This window comes from Hyperoodon ampullatus (assembly GCF_949752795.1).
Source record: "Hyperoodon ampullatus genome assembly, chromosome: 2".
Classification (NCBI taxonomy): Eukaryota; Metazoa; Chordata; class Mammalia; order Artiodactyla; family Ziphiidae; genus Hyperoodon; species Hyperoodon ampullatus.
Genome location: NC_136915.1, coordinates 96,024,299 through 96,050,456, shown reverse-complemented (window position 1 = coordinate 96,050,456; position 26,158 = coordinate 96,024,299). Strand labels below are relative to the sequence as shown.

The following is a 26,158-nucleotide window of genomic DNA, read 5'->3' as shown; positions in this document are numbered from 1 at the left end:
AAAATTAGTTGTATATTTAAACTCATGTATGAAAAGAAACCTTCAGCAGAAATGTTCAGCAGAAAACAAAGAACAGGTAATCAGGTATCCCTAAGACCTAACATAGTAGGTGATATATAGTAGCTGCTTAGTAAGTATTTCCTAAAGAAAAACAAAGACTAATTTCGGATACATTTCTATAGATGCCAAGAATGTTATGTAAAAATAGAAAATATTTTTTGTATTTGGTACTTATATGTAGTTATATTTACATAAAAATATAAGTGCTTCCTCATAAAAGAGCAATCGCGTTATCAGTACTCCAGAGTACTTAAAGAAGAAACGCCCGCAACATTTTCCTTACGGATTTTCCTTAAAGTGCTGTAGTCTATAGGATGCTTAGAAGTGTAAGTGGTTCTTCATTTTGACAGGAGCATCTGTTAGCCATTTATTTATTTATACAAGTGAATTTCTTAGATGAATTTATCTAATTCCCAGTTGTATTTTCTATGTACAACTTTTAAGTAACAAACCTTTTATTCTGTAGCTGTATGTTTATAATGCTATGTTCTATATTTATATGTTAGTAACTTTATTGAGGTCATTTATTTGAACAGGAGTGTTTTTCCACTAAAAAGACATATTGAAGTATTGTGCCCAGTAGGAGAATTGAGGGAAAATGACATTTAATGAAATGCTTGTGTCCTCCTATAAATTCTATGCCAAAATAAAAACTAGGATCCAGATTATAGATTTTCTAGTTATAGTTCTCCTGTGTAGCTGTACTAATAGCAGTCAGTTGGCAGTTTCTCTTGTGTGATTGTACTAATAAAATGATTCGGTATTTAAGTTGCTGGACATACATTTTCAATAGTTCTTGTGAAACATCTGCAAATATCACTGAATAGCAAGTATGAAAATGCCGTCTTAATTTTTAGCTCTGTTTTCATGTTTACAGTTAATAGACCTTTCATCATAAGATGTATTCTGTGAATCCCAGAAAACGCTTGGTTGCAATCTTTACATTGAATTGTGTGTTTTGCCCTGCCTCTTGTAGCTGTGTGGAACTGCAGTTGACCTCTGAAGCAGTGTCATGGTGAGATCAAAAGTAATGTGTTCAAGGTTATATGAACCACTGTGGTGTCGAAGACAATATATGCCCAGCGGCCAGTCTGAGGACAAAATGTAGAGAAAGATTAAGTCCTGTGTATGACAATTCTTTCTTAGCCGCCCTCTTCTATAACACTCATTACTATCTGAGATAGCCAGAAAGGAAAAATAGAGCATAGGCTATGAAATTTGAAATTCTGCTTTAAAAAAATAATTCTTATTTTTAGGCTGTGGCTTTATAGATGTGAATTTGCTCATAAATGTCACCTTTCTACCATATTGACCTGACCTTTGTTAGATTGTTTTGTTTCATAAACTGAAGTCTTACATTAATTATTCAAGAAATAGAAATTATTGTCTTCCTTGAAATATGTGTGATAGGTTATGCTGAAGCTGGAGGTTAGGCTTGTATGTCAGAGTAGCATTTACTCAGCTTCCACTCTGTGGGGACCCTTGTTGAGAGTGTTACTGAAAGATTGTCATAGGCAGTCAGAGTGTATGCAGAGGAGAAAAGGCGCTGCAGCAGGAGCCAGGAGCTTGGATAATTTCTGTATAATAGGACCTCCCTTTTTTCTTTCTTTTTTTTTTTTTTTTTTTTTTTTTTTTTTTTTTTGCGGTACGCGGGCCTCTCACTGTTGTGGCCTCTCCTGTTGCAGAGCACAGGCTCCGGACGCGCAGGCTCAGCGGCCATGGTTCACGGGCCCAGCCGCTCCGCGGCATGTGGGATCCTCCCGGACCGGGGCACGAGCCCATGTCCCCTGCATCGGCAGGCGGACTCCCAACCACTGCACCACCAGCGAAGCCCCCAAAGCATTTTTAAACTTAACTTCTCAGTTTTGTGCAAAATCATTTTATTTGGTCTTGGTGAAATTTGACAAAAACTGAGATATATTGTATAAGGATCTTTCTATTTAGGAGGCAGAAAAAGGGGAAACAATTTGGAAGACAATGGAAAGCTTGGTATACCTGGTATACTGGAGAAGTAGCTTATGAGTTTATCTGTTTGATGAAATAGTCCCTAGAGAAATCTTAGAATTTGAGAAAGAATGTACTGCCTCAGTTACTCAGGTGGAAACTCTGGATTTTTTTTTTAACTTTGTGTTTACCATTCCCTCTTGGATGTTTAATTAAACTTGATAACTAAAATGCAGAAATTACTGCCACACTTTCTATTTCTTAGTGGTTAAATCAAAGTGTTTTAAGAACAAATATCATAAATTATTAAATCCTTTAAGATAACAGGAAGAAGAAATATTAATTTGGTTTTGCCATGTATGTTTGTTTTAAAATTAAATTTAATGACTCATTACCAAGTTTTTACTTCATGCCAAGCACTGTGCTTGAAGTTAATAAAACAAAGATAAATGATTTAAGCAGTCTCTGCTCTAAAGACAAAAACAATTATTTTGTGATTTTGTAATAGATAAAAAAATTTTTTTCTCTATAGAGGGAAAAAATTTTTATAGGAAAAAAAAAATAGGGACTCTGCTGTCACCAATTATATTCCCTAGCTTCAAAGGGCAAAATAGGATATCCTTACTGTTGAAACCTGAAAAAAAATTCTGTAACTAGGTTTTTCAAAAGAGTTATGGCTCCAAGGTAGATGGGAACAAGGGCCTCAACAGTGTTTGTTGAATTTATTGAACAGAGTTACTAATTAATGGTGCTCCACAGAGCCAATGCCCAAGTACAGATTTACATGGAGTGTTCTTTTCTACACAGAATTTTGCCTGCTTTTTGTCATATTTGAGCTTAAGCAGGCCTTTTTGCTGCAACTTCATTAATATTAGGTACTCAATACATGTGCATTGAAAGAATCTTAGGTTAAGCCATAGGAAACTGCCTTTTTTTGTACTTCAAAAACTGTCAACAGCAGCCAATTCCTATGGCTCAACCCAGTGTATATCACACTTCTGTGATGGGATGAACACTGGGATATTGGCAAGGAAAGAGAAGTTTTGTTCATTGTTCTGCAGGAGTTTGTCTTAATTGAGAAGCAAGAAACACCTAAGTGAAATGATCAGACACTGTCCAAGAACTCAGGAGAAGGTCATCTTTAGGAACAGACATTTTTTTCATGATGTATAAGTTAATGAGAAGTCAGTGGTTTGGTTTTAGAGTTATGTGCCATATTAGTATACGTTATATTCAGGCGTTTTTATAAACTGTAATTGTATGTGAACTTTGTATTCAATGTCTCTGGTCTTTGAGAAGTGAGGCAGAATGAAACACTCTATCTCAGTATATCTTTTCTTTGCACAGTCCTGCTTTTAGCTATGTAACTGCCTTCTAGATGATTCACAACTTTTTGGCACAATTTCTTATTATTTTTAACATTTATATTTTTCTTTGTAGTCCACAGTTTACATTTTAATAATTATTACTTTTGTATTTTTATTATACCCTTAGGATATAGGTTTCATTTAATTTTTACCATTTTTGAGATGATTAGAAGCAATGGTGTCTAACCATTTAAATAGCCTATTATGCTAAATTTGAACAAGTTGAAACCGTAACATAATTTTGGTATTTAAGGTTGATGAAAGAAGCTCTTTATGTAGGAAAAAAAGATAGTAAGCTAAAAATTTGGGGACAGAATATGGCTAACCTTAAGGAAAGTAAGGACAGAGGGAAAAAAAAAAGACTAGGAAGAGAAGTAATAGTTTCGAATTGATAAGAGAGGGAGGAAAAAAATTAAGATTTTGAATGGCCGAAAAAAACTCCAGTATTATTTCTAAAGTCAATAGTCCATGTATATTTGAAATATTTTCAATTGAAAAACTATAGAGGACAAAAGCTTATAGTCTAATACCTTAACTTTTTAGTATTCCTAGTCAGTTTATAAGAAGGAGACGGAATATATACTCTGAGTATGATAACCTCTGGGCTATAGAGATTTTGAAATGCAATCTCTGAACTCCCTATAATAGTTTGAAGGGCCTTCTGTTGCATATAAAAACTATCATTCCCATTGGAACATTTTGAATCTGATTCTTTTCCCTTTCTTGGGGAAAGGTAGTGATTTATTCATTAAGTACCTAAATCTGAAACAATCATATATGACCTTTCCATAATCTTCCCTTGTTTTTTCCAGTCACCCTCACTGGGTGACAGATTGTTGTTGGAAAGAACACCATTTTTTGCTTTTAGCTGGCTATAAGCAACTGGACTTGAGTTGTTTTATATGTAAATTAAAATGTTTGACTAAATTATCCAAAGAAGCGTCTTTGATCAACTCACATTCCATGCTAGTGTGCAATGTTTCCATTGCTAGAACAGTGTTATTTCAAAAGAGTACACAACTCAATATACACCAATACTCAATACACAACAGTGTGGTTTCTGTTATCTTTCCCTCTTCTTTTTATGGATAGTGTTAAGAAGGACTGTGCCTGAGAAGGGGACAATGTTTTCATTTTACGTACATTCTTATGTAGACATGGTGGTTGTTGATCTGTAGCCCCAGGCAAAGGGAATGTGAACAAAGACAGTTTTACCACATTAAAATGAAGATATGTATCTAGCCTGCTCCTATGAAACATTGCTGGCTTTGAGTAATAGTTATACATTCACTTGATTTCAAACAGGTAAATTTATACTCAGTCAGTTCACATCTGAATTCATAAGATTGTGACTAAATGGTTCTATCTGAACTGAATTACTTTTTATTTCAGGAAAAGATTAAAGAGGATAAAAAAAATCAAGGTAAACAACAGGGGAGAGACTAAACCTCAGAGTTCCCTGTCAGATACTGTGATGACTACAGATTCTCAGAGTTTGAAAATGGGCTCATAACAGTTTATAAAGACTTAGCAGTTTGGAAGTTGTTCCAAGTCAATAATTTCAGTGTTGTGCCATTTTAGAAAGAGGAGATGGCTCTTCTAATTTTCCTTTTTCCTATTTCTGAAGTTTATTGTAGAAGAATGTTCATAAGAAGGGTAAAGAGACTGTTCAGTTTTTGTGCATTTTTATGTAGATATGTTGATTGTTGGTCTCTGACCTAAGGGTTCCCTGACCTCTTAAAAAGATAATCAGCACATCGAAATGATTGTCCAGAGTCACTTGCTTTCTCTGAAACTTCCAGTCAGGAATACCAACTGCCCATGCCCTTCATTTTAACTTACAAATCAATAAACCCTGTCTGCGCACATCTGAATGTTTTGGGCATGCAACTGAATATGCTCTTTGCTACTCAAGCAAGGGATCACAGGAAGTAGGGAGATCAAGAGAAAAAAGAATAATAGAGAAGAGCTGGGGAGTAGAAGGAAGAAGCTAGGGCAGACTGTTCGAGAAAGTATGTGCTATTTTTTATGTTAGAACCTGTGTTGTTTTTATGCTGATTAGCAATTGATTGTATAGGAATAAAAAAGTATTTTTCCCCATAAATGATGCAAGTCACCTAATTTAAAGATATTCAGGATGACTATAAATTATTAAGAGGGTCATTATTAAGGGCTTTTAAGAAATATATTAGCAATTTTGTACCTTAAAAATAATTTTATTTCCTGCAAAATTTCAGTTACAGGTAGCATACTGATAGTTATAGATAAAAGCACAAATAAATACAGTTCAAAAGCAAGTCAAAACTAAAGATGAAGTTGTAGTTTGTTTAATAAAAACCAAATTTGATAATGAAAATAATAAATGTTTATCATACAAACAGGCAGTACAAATATATAGAAAATGAAAAGAGAGGAGGCAGGTAACAAGTAAATGAGTAAGTATAGAATTACAAGTCAGGGTTCGTAATGTAGACTGTCTTGGCTGGACCCACTTGCTCAGTGTGTTTAAGCAAGTATAAAAAGCTCAGTAGGATGGAAAACAGTGAGCAAGTGTGAGATTGGAACAAGATGAGATTGGAGAGTTATCAGGGGCCTAAAAGTATATGGTTTTATGGGCTGTGGCCAGAAGGTCAGATCTAATTCTGAGTGCAGTGGGAAGAGTTTTACATAGGAGAATGCTATTTTATAATATATATATTTTTAATATATTTATATTTATTTAAATATATATATTTACATGAAAGCAAGTTATTTAGAGAGATATACATTCCACAGGCAGAATGCAGACCATCTCAGGCGAGAGAGGTCATAATTTACATTTAAAAAAAGTCATTCAGGTGGCTTTGTGCAGGACAGTCAAGGATTATAAGAGTGGATGAGGAAAGGCCAATTTGAAACATAAGTTTTGAATATGGGAGGAAGTAAAAATGGGAAGAAATGGTTGACTAGAGAGCTGATTTGGGTGTAATTCAGTGTGTGTGTGTGTGTGTGTGTGTGTGTGTGTGTGTGTATTTGGAAGGGTGGCTATTGGGAGAGGATAGCTACCTTTTTCCTTCTTTCTTACAAAAGAATTCATCAAGACAAAGAACACAATCTTTGTCACCAAGGTGGTCACAGTCTAATATATAAATTCTACAAAGACTGTACATAGGAAGATGCTTATGGTCTAGTATTTACATTTGATACTAGCTAGATAAGTAATTTTGGTGCAGTAAGTGGTATTCAAGCAGGAAGCATGAGCGTCTAAGGGAGTATATGTTTCAGGCACTTAAACTCATACTTAAGAGAATGTTAGAAGGTTTTTTAGCAGAAGTCTTATTTGAGTTTTAAAAAAATGAGAGGAGTGAGTTAGATTCCCCCCTCCTTGGGTGCGTTGTAACCTGGGTGTACAGACAACAGCAAGTATATGCCAGAAAGAAGGGGCAGCATGTTAATGAGAACTTGACCTGTTTAATAAATTTCAAATAATTCAACAGGATGCATGTATGAAAGAACTGATGAAATGGGCCAGACTCTCAAGACTGCGTATATCAATTTAAAATTTATCAATTGCTTTTCACTGGCCATGTTTCTGTCCCTCAAGTACTCAAGGTCATTGCAGTCTGAGTCTTCATGTTTATTTTCTCGCTTGCCTGTTTAATTACCACCTTCCACCTCCCAACCCCCCAGCTGTGCCCCAAATGATCACTGCTTTCTCCTCAGGTCTAAAACTTCACCTGATCACTTTCTAAAGAAATGTGTCCTCACCACTCAAACATACACCCTCGTCACTCTCTAATCCAGTACCTTTCTCTAAACTCTTCTATATATAACTTCAATCTGGTATTATTGTATTTGTTCATTTGTTTTTATGTTTGTCTTCTCCACTAAAATATGAGCTTTATGAACTCATTCTTATTTACAGCTGCAATCCCAGTGGCTAGGCCAGTACCTGCACATGATGAATAATCTGTAAATATTTGTTGAATAAATGAATGAACTCATAGAACAAAGAATGGAAACTAGGTTATTGCAGAGTGCCCTTAATCATTTTTACTTTTACTTTATCTTATTCCTTAGATAGCCTTTAAGACTGGATTATTAAAGGTTTATTTTGGTTGCAAGAAAGAATCATGCTGAGTTGTTTGGGAGATGCGGGTTTTTGCTCAGAGGGTAAGAAAACAGCCCAGGAAATCTTCTCAATAGTCACTCCATATCTCAGTACTTTCCATGAAGGGGAAAGGTACAGCAGGCTATATAAGAATCTCTCAGGACCAACAGTTCTGGAAACTAGTAATTCCAGTCATCTCTTCTTCTCTAAGGTCAGAGACCATTGTTCCCTGTTGACCTGTATCTGCCTGCTGCTTTCATGTTGTGAGAGCAAATTGGACTGTCTTGTTTCTCATCCTCCACTGAGGGCCGCCCCTTTGGGCAGTCTCCCTTCAATGCTCCTTTCAGCCACTCGTGTCTCACTTGGTCAGCCTATTCATTGCAACCTTGGGATTAATCACCATCCCTGATCCACTCGGGTGTGGTCAGAATAGCAGAATGATGTGGTTTAAGTGATGCTAACTTACTGTAGAAAGAACTTCATGTGGCCACTTGTTCACAGATCCACAGAGCTGCATGGGGACGTGTCAGTCACTGAGAATTCCATAGCTTGTCAAGAATAATTTTTTTTTTGAAGTTGAGGCGCTCAAGCCTCTGTCTTTAGAATACACCAGTAGGAGTTATTATTCTCCTCCTAGAATTTAGTAAGTCTTGGGGAGCTCTCAGTCTTTCCCCACTGGAAGGAGAGTTCTTCCTCCTCTTTTCCTGCTCCTCAGGATAACACTGCATACCCAGCAGGGATTCAGATGATCCCCAGACACGTATCAGTTGATATCAGGAGACCCCTCTCTGCCACAACCTTGTACCCTACAGGTTGCAGAGAATGACTGGCCTGTACCCGGAAGGACTGAACTAGGAGGCAAGTCTAAGAGTTTTATAAGGTAGAAACATAGGTGGTTGGACTAGGTGACAGAGCTCTTACCTTGCAGTTGTGTAACTGTGTTCTCTTTCTGTCTTTAAAGAAGATCCTGAGATAGCTCAGGCTGCACTCCTCAGATGGCTCTCCTCCCACCCCTAGGAGTGGTGGTTTTCTAGGGGTCTGACAAATGGCACAAGCTTTTAGAGCTTTGATTTTATTTAAGATTTTAGGGAAACCTCATTTTTTTTGTCACTTATTCAACAGAACAGAATGTTAAATTTGCATGGATTTTAAAGTAACACATGAAATTGTACAGTTCTTTTATAATTGGTAGCCTATAAAATCTTTTTAATAAATAGAAAAAATTTCCAAAAGGAATTATTATATCTTTCACCCTTGATTCACTAATACTCCAATAGATAGTGCCAAAGAGTGACTAGGCAGTGTTTATAAAGTTGGAGCAAAGTATCTCTGTCTGATGCTTGTTTTTATGTGAGCAGTGACAGTGCTGTTTCCTTCACTTGACTCATCATTGTTTATAAAAGTAAAGTAGGATCCTCTGGGTGAAAATCTTCAAAATCATTGAGTGTTCCCTTTGTGAACAATTAGTTCTTTGGACCAGTTTGTTTTCCACCAACTTGTCTGCTTCTGTTGTAACAGATGGTTTCCATTATAAGGCTCCACATGCTCCTCTGTGAAGGTCAGTAAGTGAATGAAGGTGCACGGCTTTGCTGGGAAGAGCCCTGTAAGATGTGATGGCCAGGGAAAGCCCAGCATCCCAGTCTGCCTCACTTGCCAGCAGTTCAGTTGACTCAGCCTGATCATCAGACCTGCTGGTTAGATTGTAAACTTGTATCAGGAGGAGCTGAGATGTTAAAGAGGATCTAGCTGGCAAGATTCCAGGCAGCACAGTTTTCTCAAATGCAAGTTTGGAAGTGGTGGATGTTGGTCATGGGACCTGCTCATGTCGCCATGAGAATGTGATTCCCACACCTGTCTAGGATTTGGAAACCACACCTAGGAGACCTACAGAAAAGATAAAATACATTATTTCGGGGTCCTACTGAAGACTTACCAAAACAATTCCCTGAAATTTTTATTAACAGGCGTATTTGGAAAAAGGTCCCCCTGGACAAGAGCCCATGCCCAGTTGTATTACTGTCTTTAGTTTACCTGTCTATTCAGTGCACGATAGGCTCTTTGAGGGCAGGAAGCCTGGCCTTGCTCTGTTCTCAGACCACCATGCCCAGCACTTAGGGAGTACTTCAGACATTTAAGGAATGAATGAATATGTTATGCTTGTGATCAGTTTCCCAGGATAAACTAACCACATCCTCTGACATCTTGCAAAACTAATTATTTTTTAATGTGGCTGTGTTTAGATTTTAAATTAGGCCTCAGAGGTGAAAGGCCAGTACCATTACTGACAGCTCATTTATCTAGTACACAGCGCTCTGCTCTAAGTTATTCCCCGTGGGAAACGCATTGCATTAGGGCAGTGATATCAGCCTCGTGAATAGATACTAATCTCTATTGTGACGGTCACTCTTCTCAGAAGCCACAGTGGCTGATACAGGTACAGTAGGCTAAGTTCATTGAGGGTTTATGTGAAAATTATCAGTGAAATAGTTTATATCTAGCAACTTTCCAATAGAACTCTACCTAGAATTAACACCTTTTTTAAAAGTCCATTTTAAATCATTTCTTGGAATATATCACTCTTAGTGGTATTGAATTCAGATTTGAAAGGAAATCTTGCTTCAGATCCCCTTTTTAAAAACACTTCTGTATTGTTTTAGAAAACTCTAGCGTTCCACATAATTACATTGGCTTCAGTTTTATTTAACAAGAACCCCATGACTATTACTGGAGTATAACCATCATTTTAATATTGTTGATCCTTCTGTTTGTTAATTCTTCGTGCATAAGGATGACTTGGAGACCTTGTCTGATGCCAAGACTAAGCATAATTGCTAGTGTGAACAAAAGTTAAAGGGCACAATTGTCCACAAGTTATGCATTAAGGATATACTTGGCTGTACATCAGAGCATTTTTTGAAGGGAATAAAACAAGCTGAAATGACTAAACATTTGGCAGGAGATCTAATTTTGTCTCAGCCATTTTAACTATATTCCCTTAGATAAGGATTACTGATTATATAAAGTTTTGGGAACTTCTACGGTTGCTTGCCTGTACATGTTGGCGTTACATTTGATTATTTTGCATTTAATATCTGAAGGTAGTTGCAGTATAACTTTTCAGATTTTGAAGAGCAGCCTTGTAATTATACCAATATATCCATTATAAATTCAGTTCTGGAGCAGAAAGAAACTAAACAACTATTGGGTCCATGTTTAACCAAGAAGAAAAAAGCAGCTTTCTGGGATGAATTATGAGTTTATAATATAATGGAATTTACATGTTTTAATCAGTTTTTAGAATAACTTTTAGCTACTTATTTCTGATTGCTCAGTATCAATGAGAGAAATTACAGTTCTGCTTTTGTAGTTTTATACTGTTTTGCATCTCAGAATCCCTTGAAGTATGGATAACCAAAGGAAAATAGGATTTTTTTTTTAAATGAGGAACTAGGAATTTTAAGCCTGAACAAATTTTGAAAGGCTAATCTATAAAAAGGAGAATTGCCTTCTTCAGCATAATTCCAGATGGAAGGAGGCAGGTCAACGGAGAGAAATTAGAGTTTTGAATAAGTTTCAGGTAGAGCTTGTTAATAAACTATATGCAACAATGACTGAGTTGTCATAGGAACGTGTAGTGAATGTTCTGTCCTGGACATTTTTAAACAGAGGTTAAAACCTGTCAGATATTTTATAAGGGGAGAAGAAAACCTACATTAAATCAACACTAAATGGCTATTTGAAATATGAACATCTGTAAATCTAATTTCTTCTCCCTTCTTGATCTCATTTACGAGGTGTGAATGCCTGCTGTGGCAGTAGATTGTGTCAACAATTATACTGATGGCTGAGTGCTGACATGAAGTTTAACCCACTCCCTCTCTTCTTATTTTAATTGCATTTTTATCTCTCAGTTAATGTGATTATGTTCATATTCTTAGCAATGTCACCGTGTCTTTTTTTTTAATAAAAGGAAGGAATATAAAGGGGCCTTTTAGAAAGCAACAATTCATCCCACCAGTACTGTAGAACTTCTACTATACGCAGGTGTCAGAAGCAAGGGGCAGAGTGTCAGAATTCATCCTGTCCCTGTACCCTTGTTTCATTCCTTTTATCTTTCGATCTCCATAGATAGCCCTGTAGCCCTGACAGGTCATCCTGAAATGAGACATGCTGACCAATCAGAAATAAATAGCCAAAGATGATCCTAACAAATGACTAAAAGATATAAATTCCATTATATTCTAAGTCCATAACTCATCCCACAAAAAAGCATATGAGTCAAATAAACATTGTATTTTGCAAATCACATATGGCTGAATTCAGGCCAGTAGCATTGTCCTTTTGACTATTACCTGGGCTCAACCATAATTCTTGGCGAGGGTCACACAATTTTTGTTTTAGGAATGAGATCAGCAACACACACTATGCTAGTGTGCTACTCAATCAACTTTCCAAAAGAAGCTTATAACCAAGAGGAAAGTAATAGCAGAAAAGATAGAGTCAATGAAAAAAATCAGGAATAAATAAGACTATGAAAACCAAGTCCATCATTCTGAAGGTTGCTTAGTCCAAAGTAAATCGTAAGACTAGTACTTGGGTCTCATTTCTTGACCAGAATATATTAATATATATACTACTTTCAGTTTTAAATATCATGATTTTAGTAGGTCATGTGTTATGGGCATTCTAGTCCAGTAAAAAAGATAAATGAGGCAACATTGTTTTATACCTGACACTTCATAGCCTTTGTATGTAGCCTTGGCGTTCTGTATTTTAATCCCTAATTTATATTTGGCTGGTGAAATGTCATCAAACTTAATTTTTCTTCTTAAATACTCTATGCATTTTCAATCATTTCTTCTTGAGAATAACTTGGACATATCAGCAATAAGAGAACTACTGTTTCCACCATTTGTCACATGGCACTGCTTATTTTTGTCCCTGTGGGCCTTGTCTACAGAGACAATTGCAGTGAAGGCCATGGCCCTTCCCACTACTCACCTTGTCCGAGTATTTAAGGTCACGTCAGCTCTTTCAGGTTTAAAAACTCTTCTTTTCTTGCCTTCAGCCTTTATTTAAAAATTGACGTAAAAACAAAATTATCAAGGGATCCTTCTGAACAAAATGCTTTCCTTGCTCTAGCAGTGCTCAGGAAAACTGAGGCTAACTGCAATTCTGGCCCCTCAACATGGGATAACTATCATGCAAACCATGCTCCTTTGAAAAAATTCTGCTTTAGATGTCATCCTCTTCCATATTTTGAACTTCTAAATCCATTTTGGTGTGCATGGGATATTTAGGTTCCATTTTATATTAACAACAGTATCTTAATAAAAACTGTAAAATAGGCTCTTTCTATGCTCCAGGAATTTACAGTGTGTTAAGATTGAGTCTGATAAACACTTGTCTGAGAAGAGTTCTCTTCGAGTGTTGTTTTGGAAAAGACAATAAAGTCTGCTGTTTGGGTAAGGGCGCCGCCACCTTATACCATCTGGTGGGGAAATACTCCATGAGAGATATGGGATCAAAGTCATCCCTCTGGGGTTCTGTGGCACAAGAACTGAAGAAAGGGGAGATGTGGCAGCTCATAACATGTCTTGGCAGTTAACAGCCATTAAACTGGGGTGAAGGGCACATTGCCTTTCAGCCCTTCTGCCTTCAGATTGACTGGGTTGATGAGAAAGTGTTGACTAAAACTTTTCAGTTCTGTTTAGGTTCTAGCCACACTTGTTTTCTCCCCTCCTGGCATGGTTATTGAAAAACAGATTTTGAGGACTTTATTAAACTGTTTGCTGGAGCATTTCATTTAGATATCGAGGTCCTTTCGAGGTAACTTGGACACCTAGAACTGAATGACTGTCATTCATCCTCCTCTATTTATTGCAACATTTCCAGCCAATTATAGCTTCACTGTGTTCAGTCACTAGAATAAAAAGTCTTGAAGTGTAATAAGCGATGACTTAAGTGCTTCAGTGTGTAACAGATACCATGTTTATGAGCGATCTGTCTCATAGGCAGGAGCAGTTTTTCACCTCAAAATGAAAAGGTGACTGAGGTGATCCATTTGTGAGCAGCACTGATGCAGCCAGGCCTGGGTGCAGTTGGAGCTGCCGTTCACAAAATTGAAATACTGAACTGAGGCATTCATTACCCATTCCAAGAAATACAACAAAAAGGCCTGGATCTGTATTTCAAGTCTTGTTGATGCTATTGGCTTAGACATGTTCCCATTATTGGGTCTCTTTTGCAAACCTAAATTTGAGCCTGAAGAATTTCTCCATATAAATGTCTTAAGTATTGCAGCGGCACATCCATCACCTTTTTGCTTTTGAATTACAAAGATAACCTTAAGATATGAGCTTTATCCTGGGCAATGTGATACATACACAGAAAGGGTGAGCCTCCTTAGTGATGAAATCAGCCAATGCCCAAGAGGAAAATAATAGGCAGAAAGGATAGAGAGAGGATGAAAAAATTGATTCTTTTCCATTAAACTGTACGTGACGTGTTTTTTATGAAGCAGGCATCAGCTGAAAGAAATATTTTTTCAACTAAAAAGAGATTGATGGTGAGGGAGAGGAAAAGAACGTAAGGAATCAGGGGATAAATGTGTGTCTTATTCCGTAACCATCTCCAATAATGAGAAAGTTGAAAAGCATTCCATTGTGGTTACTTCAAATGTTTCCTTGGACTTGGTGCTCTTAAAACTCTTTAATGTTAATAATAGCTTTGGGTTTTTTAAAAGTGCATTTGGACATCACACTTTATAATTTTCTCAGTTCTAAGTGTTGTGTTGCTTATTTTCAGGTTTACCAAAGATGCAGGCCATTAGGAACTATACTGGAACGCCAGCCCCTGCTCTTCATGAAGGACCCCCGTTACACATCCAGGCAGGAGATACAGTTGAACTTCTGAGAGGAGATGCACACAGTCTGTTTTGGCAGGTACTATCCACATTACAGTTTTTTAGATTTAACGGATGATTTATTACCACTTGGAGAATAAAGCTATCTTTAGAAACTGATTGTATGCTTTCAGCTTCAGAAATTTTACATGATGCGAGGAAAAATATTTTTTATTAACCACCCTCAAATTTACCAACGCTAAAGTGGCAATGAGTGTTAGAACACTAAAAAAATAGTATCTGTGCTATGAATTGAATTACCATTTATATTAAGAATTCATACTTTGACAGAGCATTTTTTCCAGAAGTAGGACCTTGGGTATCATCTAATTCACATGGCTTTCACATATTAGCACTTCACTTCAGAGGAACTACCTTACTAGCTTGCCAGTGGCCATTTCTGGCCATATTTCATTTGTGCCTACCCACAGTAATACCTGAAGCTATTAGAGGTGCCATGGGCATTATTTATGAAATAAATAAAATGTGAAAAGTAAGTATGTTGATGTTTGCTGGTGATGAAATCTCTCTTATCCAGTTAGCCTGCTTTGGTTCAAGGGTTTTGTTAACTGAGGTAAATAAGGTATAGTATTAAGATTTGATACAGCTTGATGGTAGAACATTGCTGTTCATTAAATTATTCTGTATTTTCATGTATATGTTAGAAATACTTCCCAACATCTTAAAGAAAGAGTGTTAAAAGTGTTGTGTGTTGAGGAAGAAAACGGTGGGATCAACAGAAAGCTTAGCACGAGTGAAATTTTCTAGGGGTGAAGAGACCAGAAAAGGACTGTTAGATAATAATCCATTGATCACATGTGTAAGTGATAGCTATTTTGTTTGTATAAAATATCTTATTGTCTGCCATCTTGTTATAGAAGAATGCCCCTAAGTTGGACATTTAGCTCCAACCACATTTCAGTTTCTGTAGCCAGTGGCTTTTCCAGAACTCCACCATCCTTCTTAAGTATCCTACTCTTCTCATACCTCATTCTTCCCAAAAAAGGAAGAGAGAGAATGACAGCCTTCAATTCTACTAACTCTTCCATCCACTCCTGCATCTCCCAGCCCAACCACAAGACACACCTTGTGTATGCATAAGAGTCCTCTTACTCAAGGCTTACCTTTTGCTTGGAGTTTTCCATCCCACACTTCATCAGTTGGCTCTTGACCCCTACATTTTCAATTTCATTCTCTCCACTGGCTCCTTTTCTATAGCTTATGAATATGCTCAAGCTCTTCCTATCTTAAAACACATATAACTCAACGTGTTGTCTAGTTAGGTCAGTCTCCTGCTCCCTCACTCCCTCTCATCCTCTCCCTCTCCCGTTCTTGTAGCTGAACTTCTTGAGAGAGTAGTCTGTACTCAGTCTCTGCCTCCTTATGTCCTATTCGTAATGCAGTCTCCTGCAGAAACTACTCCTACTTGGATTATTAATGCCACTTAAAAAAAATAACAACAACTTTGAGATATATAATCAGGTACACATACTTAAAGTGTAGTTGAATTTGATAAGTTTTGTCAAATGTATATATAAGTGAAAGCACTGTTAGTCAAGATGATAAAATCAGCCCCCAGAGTTTTTGTGTGCCCCTTTGTAATCTCCCTCCTGCCTCTGCTTCTTGCACTTCCCCAACCCCCAGCCAACTGTGGTTCTGCTTTCACACTATGAATTTCATTTTTCAGAATTTTATATAGTACATCATATAGTATGTATTCTTTTTTGTATGGCTTCTTTCACTTAACATAACTATCTTGAGATTAAAACATGTTACTTTGTGTAACAGTAGTTCTATCGTTTTTTTTAAAACTGCTTTATGGAGGTATGATTAACATACAAAAAGCTGTACATACTTAATGCATACAGCTTGATGAGTTTGGAGAAACTATCTCCATAATTTATGCCATAAACATACCCATCACTTCTAAAAGTTTCCTCCTGTCCTCTTTATTATTATTATTATTTTTTTGTGTGTGTGGTACGCAGGCCTCTCACTGCTGTGCCCTCTCCTGTTGCGGAGCACAGGCTCCGGACGTGCAGGCTCGCCGGCCATGGCTCACGGGCCCAGCCGCTCCACGGCACGTGGGATCCTCCTGGACCGGGGCACGAACCCGTGTCCCCTGCATCAGCAGGTGGACTCTCAACCACTGCGCCACCAGGGAAGCCCTATTTTTTATTTTATATTTTGTGATTAACAACATTCAACATTAAGATCTACCCTATTAGGAAAATATATAGTACAGTATTACTAACTATAAACTCTGTGCTGTACAGTAGAACTCTAGGAGTTATCCGTCTTACATAACTGAAACTTGTACTCTTGACTACTCCATCCCCATTTCCCCCTTCACCCATTCTTTGGCCACCCCTGTTCTACTCTCTGCTTCTATGAGTTTGACTATTTTAGATTCCTCATATAAGTACAGGAAAGACTTGGAAGCAACCTAAATATCCATCAATGGATGAATGAGTAAATTAAGAAAATGTGGTATATAACATAATGGAATACTATGCAGACTTTGAAAAGAAGGAAATCCTCCCATTTGCAAAAACATGGAAGAACTTGGGCGACATATGCTAAGTGAAAGAAGTTCTTTCTTTTTATTGCTGATTATTATTCCAGGTATGGGTTTAGCACAGTTTATTCAGTAGCCTATTGAGGGGCTTTCAGGTTATTACTGTTTGGGGCTGTAACAAATAACCCACTATGGGGAAGACCATCAAGATGGCGGAGGAATAAGACGTGGAGATCACCTTCCTCCCCACAAATGCATCAAAAATACATCTACATGTGGAACAACTCCTACGGAACACCTAATGAATGCTGGCAGAAGACCTCAGACTTCCCAAAAGGCAAGAAACTCCACACATACCTGGGTAGGGCAAAAGAAAAAAGAAAAAACAGAGACAAAAGAATAGGGACGGGACCTGCACCTCGGGGAGGGAGCTGTGAAGGAGTAAAAGTTTCCACACACTAGGAAGCCCCTTCACTGGCGGAGACAGGGGGTGGCGGGGTGGGGGTTGAAGCTTCGGAACCATGGAGGAGAGCGCAGCAACAGGGGTGCAGAGGGCAAAGCAGAGAGATTCCCGCACAGAGGATCGGTGCCGACCAGGACTCACCAGCCTGAGAGGCTTGTCTGCTCACCCGCCGGGGCAGGCAGGGGCTGGGAGCTGAGCCTCAGGCTTTGGAGGTCAGATCCCAGGGAGAGGACTGGGGTTGACTGCACGAACACAGCCTGATGGGGGCTAGTGCGCCACAGCTAGTGGGGAGGGACTCTGGGAAAAAGTCTGGAGCTGCCTAAGAAGCAAGAGACCATTGTTTAGGGGTACGCAAGGAGAGGGGATTCAGAGCACCACCTAAACGAGCTCCAGAGACGGGTGCGAGCTGCGGCTATCAGCGCAGACACCGGAGACAGGCACGAGACGCTAAGGCTGCTGCTGCAGCCACCAAGAAGCCTGTGTGCAAGCAAAGGCCACTATCCACACCTCCCCTCCTGGGAGCCTGTGTAGCCCGCCACTGCCAGGGTCCCGTGATCCAGGGACAACTTCCCCGGGAGAACACATGCCACGTCTCAGTCTGTAGCAACGTCATGCTGGCCTCTGCCGCTGCAGGCTTGCCCCGCATTCTGTACTCCTCCCTCCCCCCCAGCCTGAGTGAGCCAGAGCCCCCTAATCAGCCAATCCTTAAACCCTCTCCTGTCTGGGTGAAGAACAGACACCAGAGGACGACCTACACACAGAGGTGGGACCAAAACCAAAGCTGAACCCCAGTAGCTGTGTGAACAAAGAAGAGAAAGGGAAATTACTCCCAGTAGCCTCAGGAGCAGCAGATTAAATCTCCAGAATCAACTTGATGTACCCTGCATCTGTGGAATACCTGAATAGACAATGAATCATCCCAAAATTGAGGTGGTGGACTTTGGGAGCAACTGTAGACTTGGGGTTTGCTGTATGCGACTGACTAGTTTCTGATTTTTATGTTTATCTTAGTATAGTTTTTAGCTCCTATTATCATTGAAGGATTTGTTTATTGGTTTGGTTGCTCTCTCCTTTTTCTATTTATTACTTTTTTATTTTAATAATATTTTTTTATTTTTTATTTTAATAACTATTTTATTTTATTATTTTTTTCGTCATTCTTTTTTCTCTCTGTCTTCTTCTGAGCTGTGTGGCTCACAGAATCTTGGTGTTCTGGCCAGGTGTCAGGCCTGAGCCCCTGAGGTGGGAGAGCCGAGTTCAGGACATTGGTCCACCAGAAAACCCTGGCCTCACATGACATCAATCAGCGAGAGCTGTCCCAGAGATCTCTGTCTCAACGCTCAAAGCGAACTCCACTCAATGACTAGCAAGTTCCAGTGCTGGACACCCCATGCCAAACAACTAGCAAGACAGGAACACAACTCCACCCATTAACAGAGAGGCTGCCTAAAATCATAATAAGTTCACAGACACCCCAAAACACACCACTGGACGTGGTCCTGCCCACCAGAAAGACAAGATCCAGCCTCATCCACCAGAACACAGGCACCATTCCCCTCCACGAGGAAGCCTACACAACCCACTGAAGCTACCTTACCCACTGTGGGCAGATACCAAAAACAATGGGAACTATGAACCTGCAGCCTGTGAAAAGGAGACCCCAAACACAGTAAGTTAAGCAAAATGAGAAGACAGAGAAATATGCAGCAGATGAAGGAGCAAGGTAAAAACCCACCAGACCAAACAAATGAAGAGGAAACAGACAATCTACCTGAAAAAGAATTCACAGTACTGATAGTAAAGATGATCCAAAATCTTGGAAACAGAATGGAGAAAATATAAGAAACGTTTAACAAGGACCTTGAAGAAATATAGAGCAAACAAACAATGATGAACAACACAATAAATGAAATTAAAAATTCGCTAGAAGGAATCAATAGCAGAAGAACTGAGGCAGAACAACAGACAATTGACCTGGAAGATAAAATAAACAACTACTGCAGAGCAGAATAAAGAAAAAAGAATGAAAAGAATTGAGGACAGTCTCAGAGACCTCTGGGACAACATTAAATGCACCAACATTCGAATTATAGGGGTCCCAGAAGAAGAAGAGAAAAAGAAAGGGACTGAGAAAATATTTAAAGAGATTATAGTTGAAAAGTGCCCTAATATGGGAAAGGAAATAGTCAATCAAATCCAGGAGGCGCAGAGGGTTCCATACAGGATAAATCCAAAGAGAAACACACCAAGACACATTAATCAAACTATCAAAAACTAAATACAAAGAAAAAATATTAAAAGCAGCAAGGGAAAACTAACATACAAGGGAATCCCCATAAGGTTAAGAGCTCATCTTTCAGCAGAAACTCTGCAAGCCAGAAGGGACTGGCAGGACATATTTAAAGTGATGAAAGGGAAAAACCTACAACCAAGATTACTCTACCCAGCAAGGATCTCATTCACATTCAACAGAGAAATTAAAAACTTTACAGACAAGCAAAAGCTAAGAGAATTCAGCACCACCAAACCAGCTTTACAACAAATACTAAAGGAACTTCTCTAGGCAGGAAACACAACAGAAGAAAAGACCTAAGGAAACAAACCCAAAACAATTAAGAAAATGTTAATAGGAACATACATATCGATAAATACCTTAAATGTAAATGGATTAAATGCTCCAACCAAAAGACACAGACTGGCTGAATGGATACAAAAACAAGACCCCTATATATGCTGTCTACTACAGACCCACTTCAGACCTAGAGACACATACAGACTGAAAGTAAGGGGATGGAAAAAGATATTCCATGCAAATGGAAACCAAAAGAAAGCTGGAGTAGCAATTCTCATATCAGACAAAATAGACTTTAAAATAAAGACTACTAGAAGAGACAAAGAAGGACACTACATAATGATCAAGGGATCGATCCAAGAAGAAGATATAACAATTGTAAATATTTATGCACCCAACATAGGAGCACCTCAATACATAAGGCAAATGCTAACAGCCATAAAAGGGGAAATCAACAGTAACACAAACATAGTAGGGGAGTTTACCACCCCACTTTCACCAATGGACAGATCATCCAAAATGAAAATAAATAAGGAAACACAAGCTTTAAATGATACATTAAACAAGATGGACTTAATTGATATTTATAGGGCATTCCATCCAAAAACAATAGAATACACTTTCTTCTCAAGTGCTCATGGAACATTCTCCAGGATAGATCATATCTTGTGTCACAAATCAAGCCTTGGTAAATTTAAGAAAATTGAAATCATATCAAGTATCTTTTCCAACCACAATGCTATGAGACTAGATATCAATTACAGGAAAAAAAAAACTTTAAAAAATACAAGCACGTGGAGGCTAAACAATACACTACTAAATAACCATGAGATCACTGAAGAAATCAAAGAGGAAATCAAAAAAGACCTAGAAACACATGACAGTGAAAACACGACGACCCAAAATCTATGGGATGCAGCAAAAGCAGTTCAAACAGGGAAGTTTATAGCAATAGAGTCCTACCTCAAGAAACAAGAAGAATCTCAAATAAACAATTTAAACTTACACCTAAAGCAATTAGAGAAAGAAGAACAAAAAAGCGCCAAAGTTAGAAGAAGGAAAGAAACCATAAAGATCAGATAAGAAATAAATGAAAAAGAAATGAAGGAAACAATAGCAAAGATCAATAAAACTAAAAGCTGGTTCTTTGAGAAGATAAACAAAATTGATAAACCATTAGGCAGACTCATCAAGAAAAAAAGGGAGGGATTCCCTGGTGGCGCAGTGGTTGAGAGTCTGCCTGCCGATGCAGGGAACACGGGTACGTGCCCCGGTACGGGAAGATCCCACATGCCGCAGAACGGCTGGGCCCGTGAGCCATGGCCGCTGAGCCTGTGCGTCCGGAGCCTGTGCTCCGCAACGGGAGAGGCCACAACAGTGAGAGGCCCGCGTACCGCAAAAAAAAAAAAAAAAAAAAAAAAAAAGAAAAGAAAAAAAGGGAGAAGACTCAAATCAACAGAATTAGAAATGAAAAAGGAGAAGTAACAACTGATGCAGCAGAAATACAAAGAATCATGAGAGATTACTACAAGCAACTATATGCCAATAAAAAGGACAACCTGGATGAAATGGACAAATTCTTAGAAAAGCACAACCTTCTGAGACTGAACCAGGAAGAAATAGATAATATAAACAGACCAATCACAAGCACTGAAATTGAAACTGTTATTAAAAGTCTTCCAACAAACAAAAGCCCAGGACCAGATGGCTTCACAGGTGAATTCTATCAACGATTTAGAAAACAGCTAACACCTATCCTTCTCAAACTCTTCCAAAATATACCAGAGGGAGGAGCACTCCCACACTCATTCTATGAGGCCACCATCACCCTGATACCAAAACCAGACAAAGATATCACAAAAAAAGAAAACTACAGGCCAATATCACTGATGAACGTAGATGCAAAAATCCTCAACAAAATACTAGCAAACAGAATCCATGAGCACATTAAAAGGATCATACACCATGATCAAGTGGGGTTTAGCCAAGGAATGCAAGGATTCTTCAATATGTGTAAATCAGTCAATGTGATACACCATATTAACAAATTGAAGAATAAAAAGCATATGATCATCTCAATAGATGCAGAAAAAACTTTTGACAAAATTCAACACCCATTTATGATAAAAAAACCCTCCAGAAAGTGGGCATAGAGGGAACTTACCTCAACTTAGTAAAGGCCATATATGACAAACCCACAGCCAACATCGTTCTCAATGGTGAAAAACTGAAACCATTTCCACTAGGATCAGGAACGAGACGAGATTGCCCACTCTCACCACTATTATTCAACATAGTTTTGAAAGTTTTACCCACAGCACTCAGAGAAGAAAAAGAAATAAAAGGAATACAAATCAGAAAAGAAGAAGTAAAGCTGTCACTGTTTGCAGATGACATGATACTATACATAGAGAATCCTAAAGATGCTACCAGAAAACTACTAGAGCTAATCAATGAATCTGGTAAAGTAGCAGGATACAAAATTGATGCACAGAAATCTCTTGCATTCCCATACACTAATGATGAAAAATCTGAAAGAGAAATTAAGGAAACACTCCCATTTACCATTGCAACACGAAGAATAAAATACCTAGGAATAAACCTACCTAAGGAGACAAAAGACCTATATGCAGAGAACTATAAGACACTGATGAAAGAAGTTAAAGATGATACAAACAGATGGAGAGATATACCATGTTCTTGGATTGGAAGAATCAACATTGTGAAAATGACTATACTACCCAAAGCAATCTACAGATTCCGTTCAATCCCTCTCAAACTGCCAATGGCATCTTTCACAGGACTAAAACAAAAAATTTCACAATCTGTATGGGAGCATAAAAGACCCCGGATAGCCAAAGCAATCCTGAGAAAGAAAAACGGAGCTGGAGGAATGAGGCTACCTAACTTCGGACTCTACTAAAAAGCTACAGTAATCAAGACAGTATGGTACTGGCACAAAAACAGCAATATAGATCAGTGGCACAGGATAGAAAGCCCAGAGATAAACCCACAGACATATGGTCACCTTATGTTTGATAAAGGAGGCAAGAATATACAGTGGAGAAAAGACAGCCTCTTCAATAAGAGGTGCTGGGAAAACTGGACAGCTACATGTAAAAGTATGAAATTAGAACACTCCCTAACACCATACACCAAAATAAACTCTAAATGGATTAAAGACCTAAATGTAAGGCCAGACACTGTAAAACTCTTAGAGGAAAACAGGCAGAACACTCTGTGACATAAATCACAGCAAGGTCCTTTTTGACCCACCGCCTAGAGAGATGGAAATAAAAACAAAAGTAAACAAATGGGACCTAATGAAACTTAAAAGCTTTTGCATAGCAAAGGAAACCATAAACAAGATGAAAAGACAACCCTCAGAATGGGAGAAAAGATTTGCAAGTGAAGCAACTGACAAAGGATTAATCTCCAAAATATACAAGCAGCTCATGCAGCTCAGTACCAAAAAAACCCAAACAACCCAATCCAAAAATGGGCAGGAGACCTAAACAGACATTTTTCCAAAGAAGATATACAGATTGCCAACAAACACATGAAAGGATGCTCAACATCACTAATCATTAGAGAAATGCAAATCAAAACTACAATGAGGTATCACCTCACACCAGTCAGAATGGCCACCATCAAAAAATCTACAAACAATAAATGCTGGAGAGGGTGGGGAGAAAAGGGAACCCTCTTACACTGTTGGTGGGAATGTAAAGTGATACAGCCACTATGGAGAACTGTATGGAGGTTCTTTAAAAAACTAAAAATAGAACTACCATATGACCCAGCAATCCCACTACCTGGCATATACCCTGAGAAAACCGTAATTCAAAAAGAAACCTGTACCACAATGTTCATTGGAGCACTATTTACAATAGCCAGGACATGGAAACAACCTAAGTGTCCATCGACAGATGAATGGGTAAAGAAGATGTGGCACATATATGCAATGGAATATTACTCAACCATAAAAAGAAATGAAATTGAGTTATTTGTAGTGAGGTGGATGGACCTAGAATCTGTCATACAGAGTGACGTAAGTCAGAAAGAGAAAAACAAATACCATATGTTGACACACATATGTGGAATCTAAAAAAAAAATAAAGGTTCTGAAGAACCTAGGGGCAGGACAGGAATAAAGATGCAGACATAGAGAATGGACTTGATACGGGGAGGGGAAAGGGTAAGCTGTGACGAAGTGAGAGAGTGACATGGACATATATACACTACCAAACGTAAAATAGATAGCTAGTGGGAAGCAGCCGCATAGCACAGGGAGATCAGCTCGGTGCTTCATGACCACCTAGAAGGGTGGGATAGGGAGGGTGGGAGGGAAACGCAAGAGGGAGGAGTTATGGGGATATATGTATACGTATAGCTGATTTACTTTGTTATACAGCAGAAACTAACACAACATTGTTAATCAATTATACTCCAATAAAGATGTTAAAAAATAAAAAAAAGAACATATAATTCAGTCTAAGTCTTGTTAGTTTAGTAGGGATTTTATATGTAAAAATGCAGAGGACATTTGAGTAGGGGAAACAAGCTAAAACAGATAAAAGGCAATAATAGCAAGATGGGATATTTGGGTAGTGGTGAGAAAAGGCAATCCCTGCTTTTTAAGTTTTCAGAATCAACAATCTACTTCATGTATATTGAGAATATGACAGGATTAAGGGTATGGGGTTTGGAAGAAATTGTCTGGGTTGAAATCCATCTTAACCAACTACTAACTACTATATATATTTGAGCAAGTTATTTAACTTCTCTGTTCAACAGTTCCTCAGATGTAAATGTCACCAATGCTAATATATATATCACAACTTATTGTGAAGATTAATTTGGTTAATATATGTAAATCACTTTAGATAATGCCTGGCACAAAGTAAATGCTATATGTATGATTGTTGTTGTTGTTATATCATTTCTATTGTTCTGAACCAGAAACTATACAGATAGACATCTGCAAGTCAAATTCATAAATGTACATTATTATGGGGAAATATACAGAAAATAATTATGAGTTGAAGTTTAAATAAACTTCTCCACACATAAAGCTGCAGATATAAAACATTAAAAGCTAAAACATGAGCTTATACAATAAAAAATTTTTGATTTTACTAATTAATTGAATAAAAAGTTTATTTCCTTTCTCAAAGGAAAAAAAAAAGCCGCTATGATCATTTAAGTGTAAGTCTTTGTATGGACACATGTTTTCATTTCTCTTAGGTAAATAATGAAAGGAGATCATAAGTAGATATATGTTTAATTTTTTGAGAGACTACCAAACTGTTTTTCTAAGTGACTTTATCAAGTTACAGTTCCATCAGCTGTATATGACACTTCTAGGTGCAGTATATCCTCACCAGTGTTGGGTATGGTCAGTCTTCTTAAATTTGTCTGTTCTAACAGGTATATAGTGGCATCTCATTGTGGTTTTGATTTACATTTCCCTAATGACTAGTGATACTGAGCATCTTTTTCTGTGCTTATTTTCCATATATATAACTTCACTGATGTAGTGCTTGTTCAGATATTTTTGTCAAATTTTTAAATGGGTTGTCTGTTTTCTAATTATTGCATTTTGAGAGTCCCTTATATATTTTGAATACAAGTCCTTGATAAATTATATTATCTCCATATATTTTCTCCTAGCCTGGGGCTTGCCTTTTTATTATCTTAATAATGTTATGCATAGAGCAGAAGTGTTTACTTTTGATATAGTCCAAGTTGTTAATTTGTTCCTTTGAGAAGCTATGAGCACTGTATCAAAGAAATCTTTGCCTTCCCCAAGGCAACAAAGATATTTCCCTGTGTTTTCTTCTAGAAGCTTTGTAGTTTTAGGTTTTACATTTAGGTTTATGATCCATTTTGAGCTATTTTTGTATATGGTAATTATTGTTTTGCATATGGATTCAGTGTGTTCCAGCACCATTTGTTGAAAATCATTTCTCCACTGGATTGCCTTTACGTTTGTAGAAAAGTTTTTTTATATATGTGTAGGTCTGTTTCTGGACCATCTGTTTTTCTGATCTTTTTCTCCATATCTGTACCAATATGACGGTGTTTTGATTATTGCAGCTAATAGTAAGTCTTAAAATCAGATAGTGTTAGTTCTCCACACTTTTTTTGTCCAAAGATGTTTTGGCTATTTTAGGTGCTTTGCATTTCATATGAATTTTAGAATATCTTGACAATTTCACCAATAAAAGCTTGCTGGGA

General features: G+C 37.8%; 1 protein-coding gene across 2 annotated transcripts in view; it reads left to right on the top strand.

Annotated features, from left to right (window-relative positions):
* VAV3 (vav guanine nucleotide exchange factor 3) overlaps nt 1-26,158 on the top strand; it is a gene marked incomplete at its 5' end in the record, with an annotated part of 403,292 nt that overhangs the window by 308,603 nt on the left and 68,531 nt on the right. For both annotated transcript variants that reach the window (XM_079697986.1, XM_079697985.1), the window contains one exon: nt 14,269-14,405. In XM_079697986.1, coding sequence (XP_079554112.1) covers nt 14,269-14,405 — 137 coding nt within the window. The remainder of the gene's footprint in view (nt 1-14,268; nt 14,406-26,158) is intronic.